General features: G+C 37.4%; 1 protein-coding gene across 2 annotated transcripts in view; it reads right to left on the reverse strand.

Moving 5' to 3' along the window:
• Window positions 1–239: 239 nt before the first annotated feature.
• LOC121860806 (neurocalcin homolog) overlaps window positions 240–20,953 on the reverse strand; it is a 36,551-nt gene continuing 15,837 nt past the window's right edge. The window contains exons 4-5 of one of the 2 annotated variants that reach the window (XM_042358194.1): window positions 6,237–6,425; window positions 240–4,126 (exon numbers count right to left, since the gene is read on the reverse strand). In XM_042358194.1, the coding sequence (XP_042214128.1) occupies window positions 3,929–4,126; window positions 6,237–6,425 (387 nt within the window). In that variant the 3' untranslated portion in view covers window positions 240–3,928. Of the gene's footprint in view, window positions 4,127–6,236; window positions 6,429–20,953 lie in introns of both variants that reach the window. The other variant, XM_042358193.1, reaches the window with a different exon arrangement.

Below are 20,953 nucleotides of genomic sequence, written 5' to 3' on the forward strand. Positions count from 1 at the left end.
ATTCTAAATAGGCAGACATGTTACAATGTTGGAGAGACAGTATGAAACTCTGTCTAACTCCCTGTCTAACCCTGACACTAGTTAATTATGTACTAACACTGCAGCTTCATATTGCCCTATCAAACTTTTCCATAATAAACAAAATAGGATTCATCTCTTTGTCAGTCTTAAGAAGTTCTTAAAAATTGAAGCTTCCATGTTGATATAAGAGGAAATATTAAAACTAAGAAGACAATAAATCTTGTTGCTGTACTTTTATTTGATACTCTGTCTCACAGGAAAATACAACAAGAAGGAAACCAGACAAAACATCAACTTTGGTTCTTGAGTGTGCATAGTTGTAAGACTGTGTCTCAGCTCTGGCCACTGATGTTTGGGTTTGCATTTTTTGGCAACACTGTAGACGTACACCATTCACATTTTGATGCAAATCCAAAGCTTATTTCTGATGTCTATTTGTACTCCACATAGTTAACAAAGCACCACAACCTATCTAAATAATAATATAAAAAAATGTTCTTCACGTAGATCAATTCTATTTGTTTTAATACTGCACTTGATCCTTTTTCAATGGGGTTGCCTTTTTGTGTGTGTAAATATGCAAAATGTTGCTTAATTTTACTTTTAATTATTATTACTTTTTTGCCAATAGATAGATATGATTAATGAAAATTACTGTTTACAATATAACTTGTTCAGAGGCCTTAGCTCAGACACAGTCTACACAAACCAACTTTCTGGTCACATTACATGTACAATTTCATTCTAGACAGGAACCATACAATGAAAAAGAAGTTGCACTGTGGTTAACTTCAGCCTGCCTTAATAAACAGCAACCTGAATTGGGGTTAGGCACAAGTACAATGCAAGAAAAATTTAATGGTAGGCACTGCACGGCCAGATATTTGAGGGCAAGCACCAGACCCCATATTTATTATACAAAATGATATTGTGCAACTCTTTGTGAAATATAGAAATTGAAGCATGGAATTAGATCACAATACTGTAGATTAAAAAGTTCCCAAAAATGCTGAAACTGCACATATCCCACAAAAACCCTTCTTTCCTGTTCCACCTCTACTTAAAAGTGAGAGGAGGAAGCATAAGTAGCAATGATGGTGGCGAGCGGTGGTCTTTCTAGCAATGTACCATAGCAAAAACTTGAAACATTACAGCTCGAGTGATGACGCTCTAAACTTCAAAGCAGCCTGTGCATGGGGGAGGATTATGGCAGTCCCCCAGACAACAATACCTGGCAAAAGTAGCAATAAATACAGACCTGACTTTGAGTACAGCACAGTCATCAAGCGTCATCAGATAACACAACAGTGGTAATCACAGAAAGACACTCAGACATTATGCAGCACACATGTGATGGCTTACCAAAATAGATATAAATTTTATGCCTGGTCATATGCCAGAATTATCAAATATGATTGTTTTCACAGACAAATTCACATTCAGGACACACAAGTGGTAATTGAGGATTGTATTTATAAAATGTGTTGCAAACTATACATGATGGAGTTTTCCTAGTTTAAATCCACTTGTATTTCTCCGGGAATTCAGACTATAAACTTTCTTTAACAATGAACAAGACATGCTGGTCATCTTTGCCTAGTTAAGTTATGGATACTTTTCTTAAAAACAGGAGTGAAATTTACATATAATTTAAAGTGGAACAATGCAAGAACCTTGCCTAAAAAAAGTAAAAAAAAAAAATATTATGCTTATACTACATCTTTATTGATCCACAGCTTGAAGATTCATGCAAAATGATCAGCAACTTGAGCCCAATGTCAAAGATTATCAGTATACTGTTTATGATTAAAAACTGACGTTATTATCACCTTGATAATATCCCCAAACAATGGCACAAAATTGGTGATCATGATATATTTTGTGCACATAATAATAAAGGATGTCTGAAACGTCTCCATATGAATCAAGGCAATTAACTGGAAAATCAGAGGTACCCATACTTTGTTAGCACTCGTAATAAAGGAAATAAACAGGGCACAGCAGAAGTGAGGCAGGTTAAACACTGTGGGTTTGAGGAAGATATCCATAGCCACATGATAATGAAGAAAAGTTGAACATTACTATAAAACCTCAACCTTCTTATAGTTCAGGGTCACCACAGTCTTCCACTACCCACAAGAGACAAGAAGGCAAAGTGCCCCACTGCTACCCCACAAGAGTGTCAGTGGAACTTGGGAGTTATATGTATATATATATACAGTATTGTATAGTAATATATATATATATATATATATATATATAGTAATATATATATATATATATATATATATATATATATATATATATATATATATATATATATATATATATATATATATATATATATATATATATATATATATATATATATATATATATAATAAAAAAAATCCTCATGACACTTTGGCACAAAGATGAAGAAGAACAGTTGTTGAATACACACTGATTGCAAAGGCAGGGAAAACTCGACCACATTCATATCAAGAAGCGTAGCTTTCTGGCAGCTCCCATAACCACATTACTACCGACTCATTAAAGCAAATACATGGGGTGTATTTGTAACCAGGTAAACGATTACAAATTCCTTTTTCAAAAGTCCAATTTCATGATAATTTGCCTGAATATAATACATTTCATGCCTTACCATTACCCACAAGGTCACAAGTACACTAAATAAAGGAGAAGGCAATTGTAAATTTTCAATGCCTTTACAGACAATTCTGAATTTCAAATGATGATGCTATTTCACTTGTCCAAACTCTGTACTCCAGAGACTTAAATTAAGCAAAAAATTTGTTTTTTCAATTCCATGAAAAATGACTTTCAGCATTTACCTTCTCCTTTATTTATACATTTACAATTTCACAAACTCATTACCAGCCCTTGGATAAGCTTATTTAATCTTAAAAATATAAAATTTTACCTTATTCATGACCAGTGATTTTCTTGTCAGGAGCAATTCATGGAATATGGGAAAATCAAACACCTGCCAGTATAAACATGCAATTGACAAAATGTAAATAAAAATAGAAATGGAATACATATAACTGGTATGTAGAATGACTCAGAACATCCGACAGAGTAAAGCCAACTCTCCGCTAGTTAAGTACAATTGGGATCGTTGAAAAATTACAAACCCTATGTGTTGCTACACCTTTGTTCTTGCTTATTCTGACTCCAACAGGTGAGCACCAGACAAGGAAATCTTTGTGCAGGTAACATGCAGTACATACAGGAGGGCTAGACAGGAGCAGACATCCTCCTGCTCAGTACAATTGTTCACTCCACACAACCCACAAACCCACATAGGCCCAGCTTCATTACAAAAGTTACATCCCTTAAAACATTCAGCCCCATATCTATCTAACACTAGAAAACAAGTATAGCCCTTCAGTTGCTATTTTTAGCAGGTTCATTGCCAATTGTAGCCTAACATGAACGTGATACAGGGCCAGAGGTCGGCATCTCAACACAGCGAGGCGACGGTGTGATTCACACCGTAAGCACCTAGTCCTTATAACCCTCCAGGGGCTAGTTAAGGATAAGGACAAGAAAAGGTGAGATAGGGACACTTCAAAGCTAAGTGAAGCTGGTAGTGTGGGAACAAAGAATTTGACCTATAAAACAGAGAATCTTGTGTGGGTTGGGATGGGGCTGAGGCAAATATGTTGAGAGAAGTAGGGAAAACAGCAGGAGAGCGGAATGCTTGGGAAGGTGAGAGGAACAAAGGGCTTCAGGGAGACTGTGGACAGTTTAAAGGAGAATATTAATACCAAGATTCTGTTTATAATCCTAAGGGATGTTAGAAACTGTGGGAATTTATTATGGCCAAGAGTAGTTATTACAAGGTTAAAGTTTTGTCAGATATTTAGGCAGGTTAATTGAGGTGAGGTTAGGTTGAGAGAGGTCACTGAGATGATTGAGGGTCACACTGCAGCAGGCGCACAATGGAGGGGTCACTCTTGGCCCCTTCGATGAACTCTTCAAGACTAAGTTTGCCATCCTTATTCTTATCCATTTGACGGAAGATTTTGTCTGTACGTTTTTCAGGAGTGCTCTCATCTTCTGGCATCTTCATCACGGAGCCAACCATCTTGTAAATTGCCTGAAATGTCCGAAGATATTCATTATGACTTCACTCTATCACCCATAAAATCTGATCAACAGAAATGCATATATTGTACTGTACTGTGCATTACTTATCAGAAAATAAAAAGGCCTAATTTAAATTTCAACTACCAGTATTCAAGTATTATCCTAATAACAGTGAATGCTTTTAATCAATTAAATTATTTTTACTTAGAAATAGAGTATGGTAAATCTTTTGATAAGTTTCTTTTCTTAGAAGGCTCAATTGACGTTATATTAGACTATTGGACTGAATCATGTCAGGACAAATGTCAACTTGTGCCAAGACCAACTCGGTCCCAACAAACTTCTTCATATTCCTGGCTAGTGGTAAAACACGTAAGCGGGCTGTTTGTTGTCAGTGTATGAAGCCCAGAGACCTATGTCAGGTGAAGGTAATTTATCTCTACATTAAGCTGCCAACCCAACTCTATTAAGTCTGTGTTAAGTTATCAACATTTCAAAGGAACCACCAAGTTGAGAGACAGTAACTGTATGGTGACAGGAGTCACATCTCACATGCCAAGGGTTACAGCCACTGACACCATATTATATGGTGTGGGGGGGGGGGGATTGGACATTCAGCAAAATTGTGGACAACTTTGCCATAAAACAAACCATATATATATGTTATTAAAGTTAACTTTAAAAACAAAGCATGGAGTTGATTTGAGGGTAGACTCGCACATTTTTTTATAATTTTTTTTGTCTTGTTTCTGATTATTTGTGAGAGGATTTTCCCATTGTTATTTATTTGTATGTGTTTTGTGTGTGGGTGTCTACACACACACATACAATACAGGTAGAATAAATTACTGTCTCTGGAACAAATGGCTTCCTGTCCTGGCCGCAAAAATGCTAGCAACTTTAAAACTACCCTTAGACATTATTGGGTACATCCAGGGTATCATCTGCGAATAATCGAGATCCGTGAATTGTCAGGGCATGCTCTCTATATATTTTACTGCATGCCCTTTTAAAATATCGCCCACTATTAAAAATTCCTTAAAAAAGTTTGTGTTCTTCTCTTCTTCACAATGCACATCTCTAAAAACACCGAGTTGGGGATTAAGTTGCTATTGTTCATAGTGTGGTAGTGAGGGAAGCACGACTGACAGATGGAGATTTATTCCTGACGTTTAGTCACTAGTCTAGTGATGAAACGTCAGGAATAAAGCACCATCTCTTAGTCGTGTTTCCTCACTACCACACTATGTACCCTTAAGTTACTTCTATTCAAAACCCATTTCTACATCTTTATACTTATCATAAATCTCTTTTTGCAAATGTGACATCTTGACCACAAATCTCAATCTCTACATTATAAAGCTCTAAAGACTCCAAAATACTTTAAATATTTGTTGGAGAATTTTATCCACTGGTTGTGATTAATGAAAATGTTAAAGTTTATTTGGTACTGTGACTGTGTAGATAGGATGAGAATAATATTAAACACCAATAATGTATAGACAGAAAACAAGTGGGGAGAGTAATAGAGAGATAGAAGGTTTAAGATTAATTAAAGGGGATAATAGCAGTTTTGAAATTGATACAAGAGTATAAAAATAAGTAGCAGATCAAGTAGTACTTCTGGACACACAACACCACCACAAATAATATACTTATGTACAGTACTTGTACAAGTGCTGTACTGTATTGAAATTTCTCCATTCAAACTATGTAATGTAGTGCATATTTTCAAAAGGAAATACAGGTGCTCCTCTACTTAAGAATGTTCAACTTACAAACTTTCAGAGATACAAACATCATCACTGGGGGGGGGGGGGGTTACCTGCCAGAACTGGTGTTTAATGTCGATGAGACTGAATTATTTTGAAGAAAATTCCAGATAGAACAAACATTACCTAAGAGGAAAAGAGTGAGCCAGGTTTTAAGGCTGTATTAAAGGGCATAGCTGTACTAAATATACCTAATCTTTTAATTTTTTACAATATGTTTCGTATCTACAAGAGTAAAGTTGGACTTACAAACAAGCCTCAGGAACATAACTCATTCGTAAGTAGAGGAGCACCTGTACAGTAAATAACATCTGGAAAACTGTGATAAAGAAAATGGATACTTCTTACCGTGACAATCTCCAACATCTCCTGTCGACTGATGTAGCCGTTGCCATCTAGGTCATACATGGAGAAGGCCCACCTCAGCTTCTGTTCAAGCTTGCCTCTTGATGTGACAGAGAGTGCACACAGGAACTCTCGGAAGTCTATGGTCCCATCTCCATTAGCATCGAAGGTCCGGAACACATGCTCCGCAAACTGCTTGGGAGGGTAAGTGATGACGAGTTGCACATAAAACTGTCAAACCTCGTTGGGATGGCCACCTTTAGTCTCGTATTAATCTGAGTTTAGATCTCACGAGAGGCAATTTTAACTCTGGATAGAACTTGTATAAAATTACCATTTTCACTAAATAAGGAAAATGAAATTTATCCACGCACTATCCACAGCAAAATTCCTCCATCAGGTTATAATGTAAGAGTCATCTTGAATTAATCTCACATTACTGCAGCTTAGTAATTGGTTTCATGCTAGTCACTCTCTGCAAGTTAATTATCCAGAACATTAAGGGGTTAAGGGAACGAGGTTTGACTTTTGAGTAAATGGCGTCACATAGCCGGGATATAAGGGCAAGGGTTAAAGACACAACAACATGATAAAACCACCATTACAGCAGTAGAATCATGACACTTGACTAATTAACACTAGCCCTTAAACAATCTTGCTTTGCTACTACTGTATTACAAAGAATCACATTTAGACAATAATGTACTATAATTACATCATAATTTCATTTCAAAAAATCAATATCATTGTTCTATTTAAAGTGAAATAACTTTTCTGAAATTATAGAAATCGCTCAGTTGAAGTCTCAGTCCAGAACAAGTTTAAAAAAAATAACAGTGAAATTACACAAAGCAAAGCAAGAAACTTATTATAATTTAAAAGGCAACACACCTAAATATTATCTGTACTTAAATACAAACCAAACACCATGACACATGTACCCTGATTATCCATAATAATTATTCCTGTACAAGTATTCAGGAAAGCATTTATCAAACAATTCAATTTACAGTAGGTTTTTTTGTTGCTTTGGATACCAGTTTGTATGCCATTTTTTTGTGTTTTCACTTCAAATTTTTTACTATCGCAGTACGGGTATGTACTTTTTTTTTCACTCTCACTACCACAATCACTGCCACTAATTTTCCTTTTAGGGGCCATGATTGTGGTAAAGTTCACTAGAGAATAATTTCACCAATGGGAATACCTGTACCTGGGAGATGAGCGCAGAATCAGAGTGAGGCCGTCAGAGTTATGTTATGGTTATTTTTCAACTCATAATTTCGGGTAGATATATAAAATTTTCTTTTCTTTTCCCCTCTGTTAAAATTGTTACATGCACAAAGTAAAAAACATAAGGGAATAAACATTTCTTTGTGCACTGAAGTTAGCACATAGAGCAGGAGGGGGGGAGTAGCATGAGGTATCTCAGCTGATGGCTGTCTCCTGTGTCCAGTGTGTAGTGAAATGATTACCAAATGGCAATGAAGTATTTTTTCTTCTGTAATATCTCCGTTAGCCAAAATACCTCAAAACTGAAACTCTCGATAGCTGGAATTGAAATTTTTTGGAAAATCATTCCCAAAGCAGTAACTTTTTGGAAAATTCCAGCTTTGGAAAAGATTTTCAGAAGGGCACATTTTCTGGAAAATTCTGAGAACATTTTCCTAGTACCCGGAAAATTCCAGGGATGGGGGATTTTTATTCTGGGTTTGCAAGATGAAAATTGGGCATTTTCTGGAAATTCCAAGATAAATTTTCTGGGACGGGGGATATTTTTCCGGGTTCAGGAGATAATGTAATGCACAATTTCTGGAACTTTCGAGAAAATTTTTCCGTTAACTGGAAAATTCCAGGGGTGAAGGATTTTTTCCATCTACAAGAGATGAAATAATGTATCATTTTGGAACCTTCGAGAACATTATTCCATTACCCAGAAAATTCCTGATATGAGGAATTTTTTCAGGCTTTGAGAGAGTCGTCTCGTTACCCGGAAATCTCTCATTCCCGGAAGTGCTCTGCACCAATTGTTCTGGCTAACGGAGATATCACACATTATGAATCTATTGAGTTCAGGAAAGTGCTTCCAACTTTCAGTGGAATGGGACAACAAATTATGCATCTTCACTTTATCTAATCGTATGTACAGTTGCCCACAGGAATAGTGTTCCACCCCTCGGTGGCCTTTCCGAACATGTGACAATGTTGGAATCAATTTATAAGTGAAACGGTAACAGGAGGAAAGCAGTGGTTGGCAAGTGCTCTCCTCACATAACCGATTCATTCATTAAGTGATTTTGACGTTGATACATGTTCGGAAAGGCCACCGAGGGGTGGAATACTATACCTGTGGGCAACTGTATCCCTAAAGATGACCAACAACAAAAAATGCATATACAGTAGTAAAAGACATTAAATGATTAGATATTTACCATGTTTTAAAGTAGTCATTACTATTTTCCATCAATCTTCCACACATCCATGGGATACCCATAATCACCTAATGGAAGTTCAATACAGCCTCTTTCATCACATCCTTACCTCTCAAGTAATTTTTTACAAAAACACCCCATGTCATTCTCGGCCTACCCCTAGTTCTCCTCCACTCTCTTCAAATGACTGAACAATCTCTGCATATCTCTACATAAAACTTTGCTGATACTCTCAATACCCAGCAGCTCTCTTACCTCAGAAGAAGGTTTCCTATCTTTCAGTGTCACATTACACATCCACCTCAACATTCTCATTTCAGTTCACTCAAAGTCTTTTATGTCATCCTCATTAGCTGCCCAAGCTTCACTGCCTTACATCATCACATTTCTCATGCTGATTGCATTTATCTTTTCTTTCACACAAAGAGACTGTCCTCTTGCCATCAATATGGGCAACAGCTCCATAAACTTCTTCCAGCTGTTTCTGACTCTTGCAAACACCTCCACCACTGATCATGTCATCCATGTAGCAGAACTTATCAACACAGTCCAGGGATATATCACCAGTGTTGAGTTTCTCCGCCTAGCTAAGGCCACATGATTAGCTACACATACTGTATAGTACACTTAATGTCAGCAACATCCTGCAGTCTGCCATATACACTAAGTCGGCGCTTAACGTCATCCCGCTTAACGTTGTTTTGGTACTACGTCGCTAAACTTTAGAGACCAAAAATTCGTTTAACGTCCCGGTGATCTGATACTACGTCGCTTTGCGTCGTCACAGACTACATTTTATGGTGCATCACCCTCTCTTGTCTGGCCGCGCTTTGCTCACTCGGCTTGGCGCAGAGTCTCAGCAACTCACCAGCTCCCTCCTCTCCCACCCTCCACCTCCGCTCTTGCCATACTCCTCCCCTCCCGCCTCCTCTGCTTCACTACCCACCACACACTCGCTCTACCACCACCGCCCATCGTTGAGTACCAATACAAACTTTGTAGTTGTATATGTATGCATTATCTTCTATAGAAATGGCAATGATTTTCTGTATATGTAATGTATTTCATGGGGCAGAGGGAGGCTCAGGAACACAACTTTCGTATTTTATCTATTTCTTATGGGGAAAATTGATCCTCTTAACGTCGTGTTTTTAGAACTGAACCCCGACGTTAAGCGAGGACTTACTGTACACCATTGCACTTCCACACACATTGTACATTACTGAGTTGCTCTTAGCACCTTTCTTACAGACAACACATGACCACTTTCCAACATAAGTTCTTTATCCATTTGACTAATTATTACTTTTGTTTTCATCACATTTACTCTCACATCATTTGATTTCATTCCAATACTTTTGTTTCTGAAATTTCTCCAATACAGCATGGCCCTTAAAATTCGTGGTTAGGTTCTCAAATGACCGCAAAATGCCAAATCCATGAATAACATTTGCTGACCAGGATGGGGGGGGGTTCCTTTTTACTCGTGTTTTGAGGGTAGACTCACAAAGTTTTTCAAAATTTTGTTGTCTTGTTTCTGATTATTTGTGAGAGGATTTTCCTATTATTATTTATTTGTATGTGTTTTGTGTGTCAACACACACACACACACACATATATACAATACATGTAAAAGAAATAACTGTCTCTAGAACGAATGGCTCCCTGTCCCAGCTGCAAAAATGCCAGCAACTTTAAAACTTCCCTTAGACATCCTTGGGTATATCGATGGTGTCATCTGCGAATAATCGAAGTCCGCGAATTGTCAGGGCATGCTTAAAATTATATAATTTATATGAATTAAGAGTTCAAATATATTTTGTTTACATGAGTCATTTTAATATATGAAATGCTAACTAACCATAAAAATAGTCACAGCGGCCGATTTCCAAAGTTCCCCAACTCCTCCCAGGGGGTTAACCAGCGACTCAAAGTGACCGCATCCTCCCTTGCAACTTCTAACACATTGTAGCAAGCTGAGCGCAAACCGATAATTTGCCTGTGACTTGCCAATTCACGTTTTTTAGTGTCCATCCTGGGCTGGGTGTGGAGCAGCGACCAAAAGCCATTGCCACTACCACCTCATCACCTCGCATTGATTTTTCACAACTCTAATAAACATATTACAGGATGGCCAGGTCACATTTTATCCAACAATTCATTCTAATTTTTTTTTTATCAATTAATAGTGATTTTTTTCTTCAAGAACGGGAGTGATGAGAGGTGGAAGTGATCAAGTAAGAGCCTCGGTTAGTGTTACTGCTGGTGAACAATCCACGCCCCCTCTTGTCTTATGTTGTCATATCCCGGGCTTTCCCTCACAGAAGCCGGACGGACACCTTATCACATTACCTGCCAAAAGCTCACTCTCGTTTATCCCCAGAATCTCAAGTAAAGGCATAGATAGCTAAGGGAAAGTTCAGTCCATATGACACCTGTCCTTCCTGGTTGGTTGCTTGGGCTTTAGGCCTATCCACTACCAGAGTCATTAATGCCATCAACGTCAAGCTGTACCGACCAACCTTAACACCTTCTTCAGGTGTTAAGGATAATAATCAGACCACATACACCCTTGCTACATATGTGGCCCTGAGTTGCGCCCTCCTACCTTAACCGGGTTTGCCACTCCAAGCTTAAGTCCCTTCAATACTTCCCCCACCCTCTTGTCTCCTGTTGTGTAGAAAGGCAGGTAAGGTAGTAGAAGGGGTGGATAATTACTTTTGACTGAGACTACCATGAGGATGAAGTGTACATTGCATATATGATAATAAGGGACACAGCTTAATGGTGGCCTTTTGTTTTCCAGCATTGCAAAAATATATGTAACGGTGGTATCTAAATTTCAAGGCTTAAACAAATTTTGATTTATAATGTTAAGAGTAACTTAAATAATAATACAGTACAATGAAACCCAAAAACACCTCTTGAAATGATGTAACACATCAATCACTAGTGCTGTTTTGTATTACATTCATTGTTATATAAATATTTGTTTACATTTTTGGTGGACAGCAGTTAGGTGGAATATTGGATAACCAAGGTTTGTCTGAGTGTCATTACATTTTAATACTTTTTAATGAAGCCCTGCACCTTGAGTACTGTATTGGCTTTCAAGAGAAATCCACAGTAGAATAATTATCTTAGCTCTAACTTGGAAATTAACTTCAATGCAACTTTTTATAGATGATCTCTTGCAAACTTCTGACACCATTCACTACAAATTTATTCTCCTGCAAACTAAACCATCATCATATTTATTATACACATATCTCACATTAGTCTTCTTTAATTAAATACTGTATAACCAAATTTATAATTTCAAACCCAAAAGTAACATCAATAAATCTGTTACAATTTTACCCCAAATTAACCTAAATTTATGGATAATCAAGGTACGACTGAAATTAAGAACAACAGTAAATTTACATACAACATGGACAAAATGTAAAACAAACTAGACTATAAGCAGATATCTAAAGTGTACAGCAACCCATGCAGTTACTGTCAAGCAGCATGCCACAAGTTGCTTTTATTTCACTACAGTAAATTTTTTTAATTGTTCAAAGGATAGATCCTAGGATTCTAAGTGTAAGCAAACATTTTCACCACTCTATCAACTGATGAAGGAATAAGCTCCACATTCATTTTACTCTAATCCAAAATGGTTTCATATTAAATAAGCTAAAGAAACTGCTGCAAAAATACCTTCTGAAAATAAAACGCCTGATAATTTTTGTTACATATTATTTAATATTTCCTACTACCTGTGTACTGTGTTTTGAAATTAATTTATTGCTACTAAAAATGACTATTTCAAGGAAAAGGTGGAAAATATTCCTTTGTAAGCAACTAGCTTTATTGAGCAGTCTTGCTATCACCCACACTGTAATATTACCAATAAACTTAATGCATTAATGAGCAGAATTCACTTACAGTAAATTACTTTTGGTAAAATAGCAACAAGTTGGGTCCACTCTTAGCCAAGTAGTTACCTTCTCTTATTACAGTACAGTACTTTAAACTCTAAATACTTTATGTTCTAAAAAAGTGAGTGAGCCTAATGTATCAGGTGTAAGGTATGTGCAGGGGCAGATCCAGGGGGTCCAGACCCCCCCCCCCCCCTTTTCATTAGAAAATCCAATACTTTTTCTTTAATGCAGTATTGTACTCAGGATTATATGATTGCTATGAACATAATTTGAACCTTACAGGTACAGTTTTCACAATTTAAGAAATATCTGACATGCCTACTGAACAAAGAAGAAATACTGTATTCATGGTAGTTTAAGGGATCCAATGTAATTTTCCCAGTAATTTTTGAAAACTTTTCTTATGTGCTCTTACTACTTGTTACCTTTCATTTACATCACACACTACTGTAGCTGGGTAACCATCATGTTTTCATATTCCAAAGCAATGGCAGAAGGAAAGTATATCACCACTTAAAAGATACATAATGTTATAAGTGTTTAGAGGCTACTGAGCAGTCAAGTCTGCTTCAAATATACAGTACTGTACTGTACTATATACAAAAATGCTTCTCTAAGGTAGTGGAGTGAATGGTTCTGACACCCAAGGACACACCATCTTTCTATATTTATATGAAACACAAATATAAGGTTTTTACGACAATAACTCAAAACCAAGTTATATATAGTACTACTTCTGATTCTGCTGCATTTTCTTGCTTCCATAACTTTATCATCGTATGGTGTAGAGTACCTGCTACAGGGCAATGTTTCTTCCATATATTTTACCAAACTAACAAAAATCTTTTTTATGGTCATCAGCCACAAAATTATGCTTAGTATTTATTTGCAAACTATTCTGAACAATGGTTTCATTTACATATTAAATTAACAACTTGTAGAGATGCATAATGAAGAAAATGGGTGGGAGTTATTTTTACAACCCTATTTTAATTTTTTCACCACGTTCTAAACTTTGCATCTCTAAAGCCGTAAATTTTAGTATGTAAATAAAACATTTACATCTATTATACATACATAATACATATGCATTAGTGTACAGGAATTCCTTGGATAATACATGTCTGCACTACAGGTAGACCCCAATTTACGAAGCATCATTCGGTATAGAGAGGTAATACTGTACTGGAATCTGAGGAATGGTTCAGCACAGCATTTGCCTACAGTATAGCGAATTTCAGTTTATAGAGAGGGTAATACTGTATGTATATATACACACACAGTATATATACAAGGGGTCCCTGACTTGTGAACGCCCGCAAATACGAACTAGGTTAAACTTGAAATTTACAGTGTTTTATTTACCCGATGACTTATTTTTCACTTTAATTTACTGTATTTTATCATTCTATTTCTTCTTGTATCTTAAATTAAGTGATTTTAGATGTATATAAGGACTTAGGCGATGATATAGTGGGATTTTAAAAATTTTTCTGTAAGTACGGTATGCACATAGCATGTGTTACAACTTACGTACAAATCCAACTTAAGAATATCCCCAGGAACAGAACCCGTTTGTAACCTGGGGACCCCATGTACACACACACACACACACACACGCGCACATACACAGTATTACCTCTCTTTACCTGACGAATTTGCTATAATGTATACCAACCCCTTCTCAAATATTTCAAATATTGTACAGTATTCAAATACAGTACTATAATACAGTACTGTCATAATATTAAAATAACAATAACAATAATAATGACATTATTTGACCCTCATAAGGGAAATCTTGGTTTTCGTTCCCATTGCATTTTGCCCTTTAGGCATGGAGAAGCATTTTTTTCAAGCGCCAGTATTCATACCAAGGAATTGTTAATTTTGCACCAATTTCAGACTTTTACCTTCAAAATATAAAACACTAATTTATTTTTTTATTTACCGGTATGTTAAAGAAATCCAAAAAGTCTTCCACAATTCCTTGATATGGAAAAATACTGTAAATTATGAAAACCGAAGAAAAAGATAAGAGTGCAAACAATTTATTTATAATTTTTCATACATATGCGATGAACATTATCAAATCATATTGAAATGTGTAGTATTTTTTTTAAAGAGATTGGTGTTCTGGGTTTTCTTATAGCAAGTATGGGAATAACTTTCCTCCTTCCCCTACTCCATATGAAATCATAAAACCTATGATTATTATATAAGCCTCAATGACTGTGTGGGTGTGTAATGGCTCTATAGTGGATATAATGTGGATGTTTAATGGATATGATGTGGATCTGTGGGATACATAGTCAAGGTCAAGTAAGTAGCATCCGTCATCGGTCTCACTGTAATTGCTCATTATTATAACATTAAGTTCAGTTTTATTAATTAATTACCTTACTCTTTTTTTCATAAACAATTCATTATTTCTACATGCATAACTAATTATTTCTTATTTACATTATGATTAGTAATATGTTTACGCAATGCATTGCCAACCATCCATAACTTCCCGAGAGTAAGCGAGTCACAACACACGTTATGGCCCCAGTATTCAAGTGATCGGCAGATGGTGCGCTGCTCGTATTGACATTTATTGACGGCAAGGAAAATAAATTTTTCATCAGCGTATCGAATTTATTCAATTTATATTTATATTTAGTAAGCCTTTACAAATATATTTAACCCTTAAAGCCCGGGTGATGTTCCTCTACGTTCACTAAAGTGACCCCGGGTGATGTTCCTCTATGTTCACTAAAGTGACCCCGGGTGATGTTCCTCTATGTTCACTAAAGTGACCCCAGGTGATGTTCCTCTATGTTCACTAAAGTGACCCCAGGTGATGCCTTGTGGTCAGTTATCCACCAACTATCGTGATGGATGCACGTCCTTCGCCCTTCAGTATGTTCGGTAATTTATAGTTCTTTTGAAGCAAATATAAACGTTGTTTGTTTTGTTGTAGCTTATAAGATACAAATATGATATAAAAGTGACTTTAAGTAAGAATTGTGTGTTGCAAGTGTGTGTCAATATCACCTCCCGCTCGCTGTGCACAACAGCTTCAGTCAAAACATGTTTCATTACTCGACACAGCTCATCAACACTTCAGACAACTCTCCAACCATGCTACAATGAAAGTTGAATGTAAGTACATTCTTTCTTCTTTTTTTTTCTTTTATTGACTAACCCGTTTATAAGGTGACAATAGATCGAGGAGAAAAAAAAATACGAAAAATGCCCGTGGGGAGTCCGACGGGTCTTACGACACCTGGGCTTTAGGGGTTAATGAAACACACAGTATTAAAAACCACATTATATCCACTACACATCCACATCACCTCCATTATACGTCCACATCTTCTCCACTACAAACCCACATCAGCTCCACTACACACCCATCATCTTCTTCTTTACATATCCTCTACACATCCACATCATCTCCACAAAACATATACATCATCTCCATTACACATCCACATCATCTCCACAAAACATATACATCATCTCCATTACACATCCACATCATCTCCACAAAACATATACATCATCTCCATTACACATCCACATCATCTCCACTAAACATATACATCATCTCCATTACACATCCACATCATCTCCACAAAACATATACATCATCTCCATTACACATCCACATCATCTCCACTACACACTCACATAATTTTCACTACACATCCACACCATATCCACTAAACATCAACTTCTCACTTTACACAACCTGTAAGACACATATTTCACTTCTTGGTTTAAACTATACTGTATTGGCCTAACTAAATTAATCGTCAGAAGCACTAATGATTTTCCAGAAACAGTCCACATAAGCAGAGTTATGTCCAGACTCCCCATTGATTTGCTCTTTTCAAAATCGCATTTCCGGACTGGAGTCTGCCCCAATTCGCCAGTTTGTCGAAGTTCTACTGTATTGCTACAATTTACCATCTCAATAACCAGCAGTCCTAATCTATCCAGAACCGTGTCTCATGTATGTCTGAAAACTGTGGGCAGCTACTGTGAGCCCTACAACCAACAAACTAGTGCATATTACTCCTCCAGCTTCCCACATCATCATCATACTTTAAGGTTGGTTTTAAATATAAATTTCATTTTATTTATCTGATGTTCACAATATTATGCATAATTTCTGTACGATACAGTTTCTGTGTTGTCTAGCAGTACAAAACTGAATGATGTCAGCATCTTCATGTAATGCTTGAAGGGAATGTTGAAGTGTGTTTTTACCTTTATTTAGGGAAAATTTAGTTATCTTGTTTGGAAAACAATATAAAAATAAGTAAATATAGACAAGTTGGCATAATTTTTTTCTGCTTTGGGATCAGATATATCATGTCTGCCAGTTAAGTGTCATGGATGCAGCTCTGCAGTCCAAATGGATGAACTGCCATTGAATAATATATTCTACATTCAAGTAATTGTTCTCTCTATGAGATTTTGACTTAAGCAGAGTTTGAGATTAGGAATTTCTGTAGAGCTAAAATTTGAACACGTTACTAATTACACAGCTTTTACTGAAATTGAAGTGGATGAACTACAAGAGTATTATGAGGAGGCAGCATTTTGCATGTTGACTACCAAAAGATTGTCACAAGCATGCAGCCACTCTCCACACTGTGACACCAACCACACACACAGCTAATCTCTACACATATGCTACTGAAAAAGTATTGTTATACGAATTTATGAAATACTGTATAGTGTACTGTACTGCATATCAAAATAAATGCCACCACACTATGTACACAGCCACTCACGGGAGTGTGTGGGTGACAGCAGCACACGAGCAGCCTGACTCACAAATTCATGGACAAAACTTGACGTACACTTTAAATCTGAAACTGTGCAGATTCTTAACCATTACAGATTTTAACAAAGCACGTTACATATTAATATTTGTAATTAATATTCTCTCAAACACAATCCTCACCTTATATTATGTTTTTCTAAGGGACAATTAATTTCACTTCACACAATTTTTTTTTTCGGAAAAATCTATCTAGTTAACGGAGGAATACCTATACAGTACAATACTTTAAATATTTTACAGCCAAGTGGATACAGTGCTTGCCTCCTGCCCTAGGGGATACGGATTTGCATCTGAGGCACCCCCATCACACCCAGCTGTGAACGGATACCTAATTTTACAATTGGAGAAGTTGGGAAGTTGACGGCAGAACCAACTAAGACAAAGCTTAGCCTACAATGTGCTGTATCTGTACTGTCCCTGGTGGGCCATAAGGCCAACTACACCCAATTTCACCTTTAAGTATACACAAAAAGAAAGAAAGGAGGAACTTGGATAGTGTGTCATCTGTTAACTTTCTTTATCTCAAATGCCTCTATTATACAGAGCTGTACAGCCCTCCTAATGTTACAGAGATTTAGTAGTGCAGAGTTAATAAGGAACTCTAGTGGTCACACTGCAGTATCGTGAAACCTCCATATACTGTACTTGACTTCTCTCCTTATAATCCATTAGATGGGAGTTTCACATCTAACGGACCCTTGATATAATGGGCTTTTCATCTCTATGTAGTTCATTAGATGGAGGTTTCACATCTAATGGACCCTCGATATAACGGACTTTTCTCTCCATATAGTTCACTGAATAGAGTTTCACTGTAGTCATAGTTCTAGTTACTCACTCAAAGCATCTCTACCTCAAAGCAAGTGAGGGGCATGTTCTTATTTGTTAAAGTGTTAAAATTAAGGACAGGGGGCCCCAAATTCGCGGGGGTTAGGTTCTCAAAATAGCCACGAATGGTGGGGGGTTACATTTTTACTTGTGTACACAGAAATGCATATTCTTTTTACGTGTTTGCCCTCAGGACAATTATTTCTTTTACCTGAGTTGTATATAACACATACAAATAAATATTAATTGAAAAATACTCTCACAAATAATCAGAAACCAATTTATTAAAAATGTGACAGTCTACCCTCAAGTCCATGCTCTATTAATAAAGTACTGTAATAGAGAATGGACTTAGGGTAGACTGTCACATTTTTAATAAATCTGTTTCTGATTATTTGTGAGAGGATTTTTCAATTATTATTTATTTGTATGTGTGTGTCTCTACACACACACACACACACATATTTAGAATACAGGTAAAGGAAATTACTGTCTCTAGAACGAATGGCTCCCTGTCTCAGCCATGAAAATGCAGGCAACTTTAAAACTACCCACAGACATTCTTTGGTACACCCAGAGAGTCATCTGCAAATAATAGAGGACCTTGAAATAAAAATCCACGAAATTGGGAAGCCCCCTGTACACAAGTGTGCACACACAGTTCTAATAATTGGATATGTTAAGAAAATTGAGTAGCACAATGCTGTTGCAGTTAAAGATATTTTGTGCCTCTGACCCCTGGGTACCCTGACCTGCAAGATGGTCAAATTATTAAAAAAAAAAATTTCAGTTACCATAAAATATACAGTACCCAGAATATGTAAGTGTTTCTAGCCAACCCACCCTCATGGGCCTGCTTTGCTAGAAATGGAAGAAGGTTTAGGAAGGTCTTGCCAATCTTTCCCAGTACAGTATTGTATTCACTTATGCCACTTAGGAGTACAGTATTCTTAGGAATGAATCCAGATCTTCATTTGTTTATATAATACTAATCAATAGTAAAGTACATAGACAAAAAAGGGCAGCTCCCTACATCACACACAAACACACACTAGGTTAGCAATTACTTCATTACAAAACTATTCTTCCAGCATTAAGAGTGATGACTCTCTTACATATGGCATTGTATCCCATTCATTTTTAATTTGGACTAAAGAATTCCTGCATACTTGTTGCTGAGCTGTATCCACTGTTCTTGGAATAGATCACTTATTCATCTTACATAAAAACAGAAAAAAAAGTAAATGATACATGACGTTTTAATTCTATATAGGTTTAAAGTAAAAGTAAATGAAATTAAATAAATGATATAAAAGTTAAATGTAATGTTTTCATTATATAAATTGTATCTATGGAGGGGGATGTGATTGTATGCACACACACACACACACACACACACACAGTAGGGTCAAGACCTATTCAGGCGCTGCTCCTGCAGAGCAGCTGCCCCCCTTGGCCAATGTTCGGCCCATTCCCCAAGTCCCTCTCCCCGACCCATCCTCACCACCAGGATATCAACATAACCAAAGTGACAATTTCGTTTCGGAAAGAAGTGGGACCAGTGTTGAACAGCGGTGAACAGTGTTTAAGCCAGTGAATTCAGCACTAGACAGTACCAGTGAGAACCGTGACCCACCAGTGAGATAAGCGCCCCTGGGAAATGACCGCCATCTTCTGACAAGGTGCTAATCAGCCCTCCCTGGGAACAACAGTGGGTCGGCTTCACACCTGACTACAAAATAACACACCACCCAGTAGGGTGGTGTACTGTGACACCACCCCACACCACCCGGTGTCCCCATGACATGTGAGGCCCTTCATATTAACACCCGAGGACGAGTTACTGCACCACGTGAACACCACACCACCTGGTGTCCCCATGACCATGTGAGGCCCTTCAAATCAACACCCGAGGACGAGTTACTGCACCACGTGAACACCACACCACCTGGTGTCCCCATGACCACGTGAGGCCCTTCATATTAACACCCGAGGACAAGTTACTGCACCACGTGAACACCACACCACCCGGTGTCCCCATGACCACGTGAGGCCCTTCATATTAACACCCGAGGACGAGTTACTGCACCACGTGAACATCACACCACCTGGTGTCTCCATGACCACGTGAGGTCCTTCATATCAACACCCGAGGACGAGTTATTGCACCACGTGAACACCACACCACCCGGTGACCCCATGACCACGTGAGGTCCTTCATATCAATACCCGAGGACGAGTTACTGCACCACGTGAACACCACACCACCTGGTGTCCCCATGACCACGTGAGGTCCTTCATATTAACACCCGAGGACGAGTTACTGCACCACGTGAACACCACACCACCCGGTGACCCCATGACCACATGAGGCCCTTCATATCAACACCCGAGGACGAGTTACTACACCACGTGAACACCACACCACCTGATGTCTCCATGAGCAATCCAGGCCGGGGCCATCAAGTGTAAACTATAATAATTTGTATGTTCAATTCATGTTCCTTCTCCTTTCAGTAATGAAAGCTTTTGTTAAACAACCCACCCACCCCATGTCTTTGTATGTAATAAGTCATTTTTGTCCAATGTACTGTATATTTTCAGCCTTCGGGCTGCCGACTTTTTTCAATAAACCGTTAGTTATTATTATTATTTATTATTACACACACACACACACACACACACGTA

Source organism: Homarus americanus, unplaced genomic scaffold (genome assembly GCF_018991925.1).
Source record: "Homarus americanus isolate GMGI-L3 unplaced genomic scaffold, GMGI_Hamer_2.0 scaffold23617, whole genome shotgun sequence".
NCBI lineage: Eukaryota > Metazoa > Arthropoda > Malacostraca > Decapoda > Nephropidae > Homarus > Homarus americanus.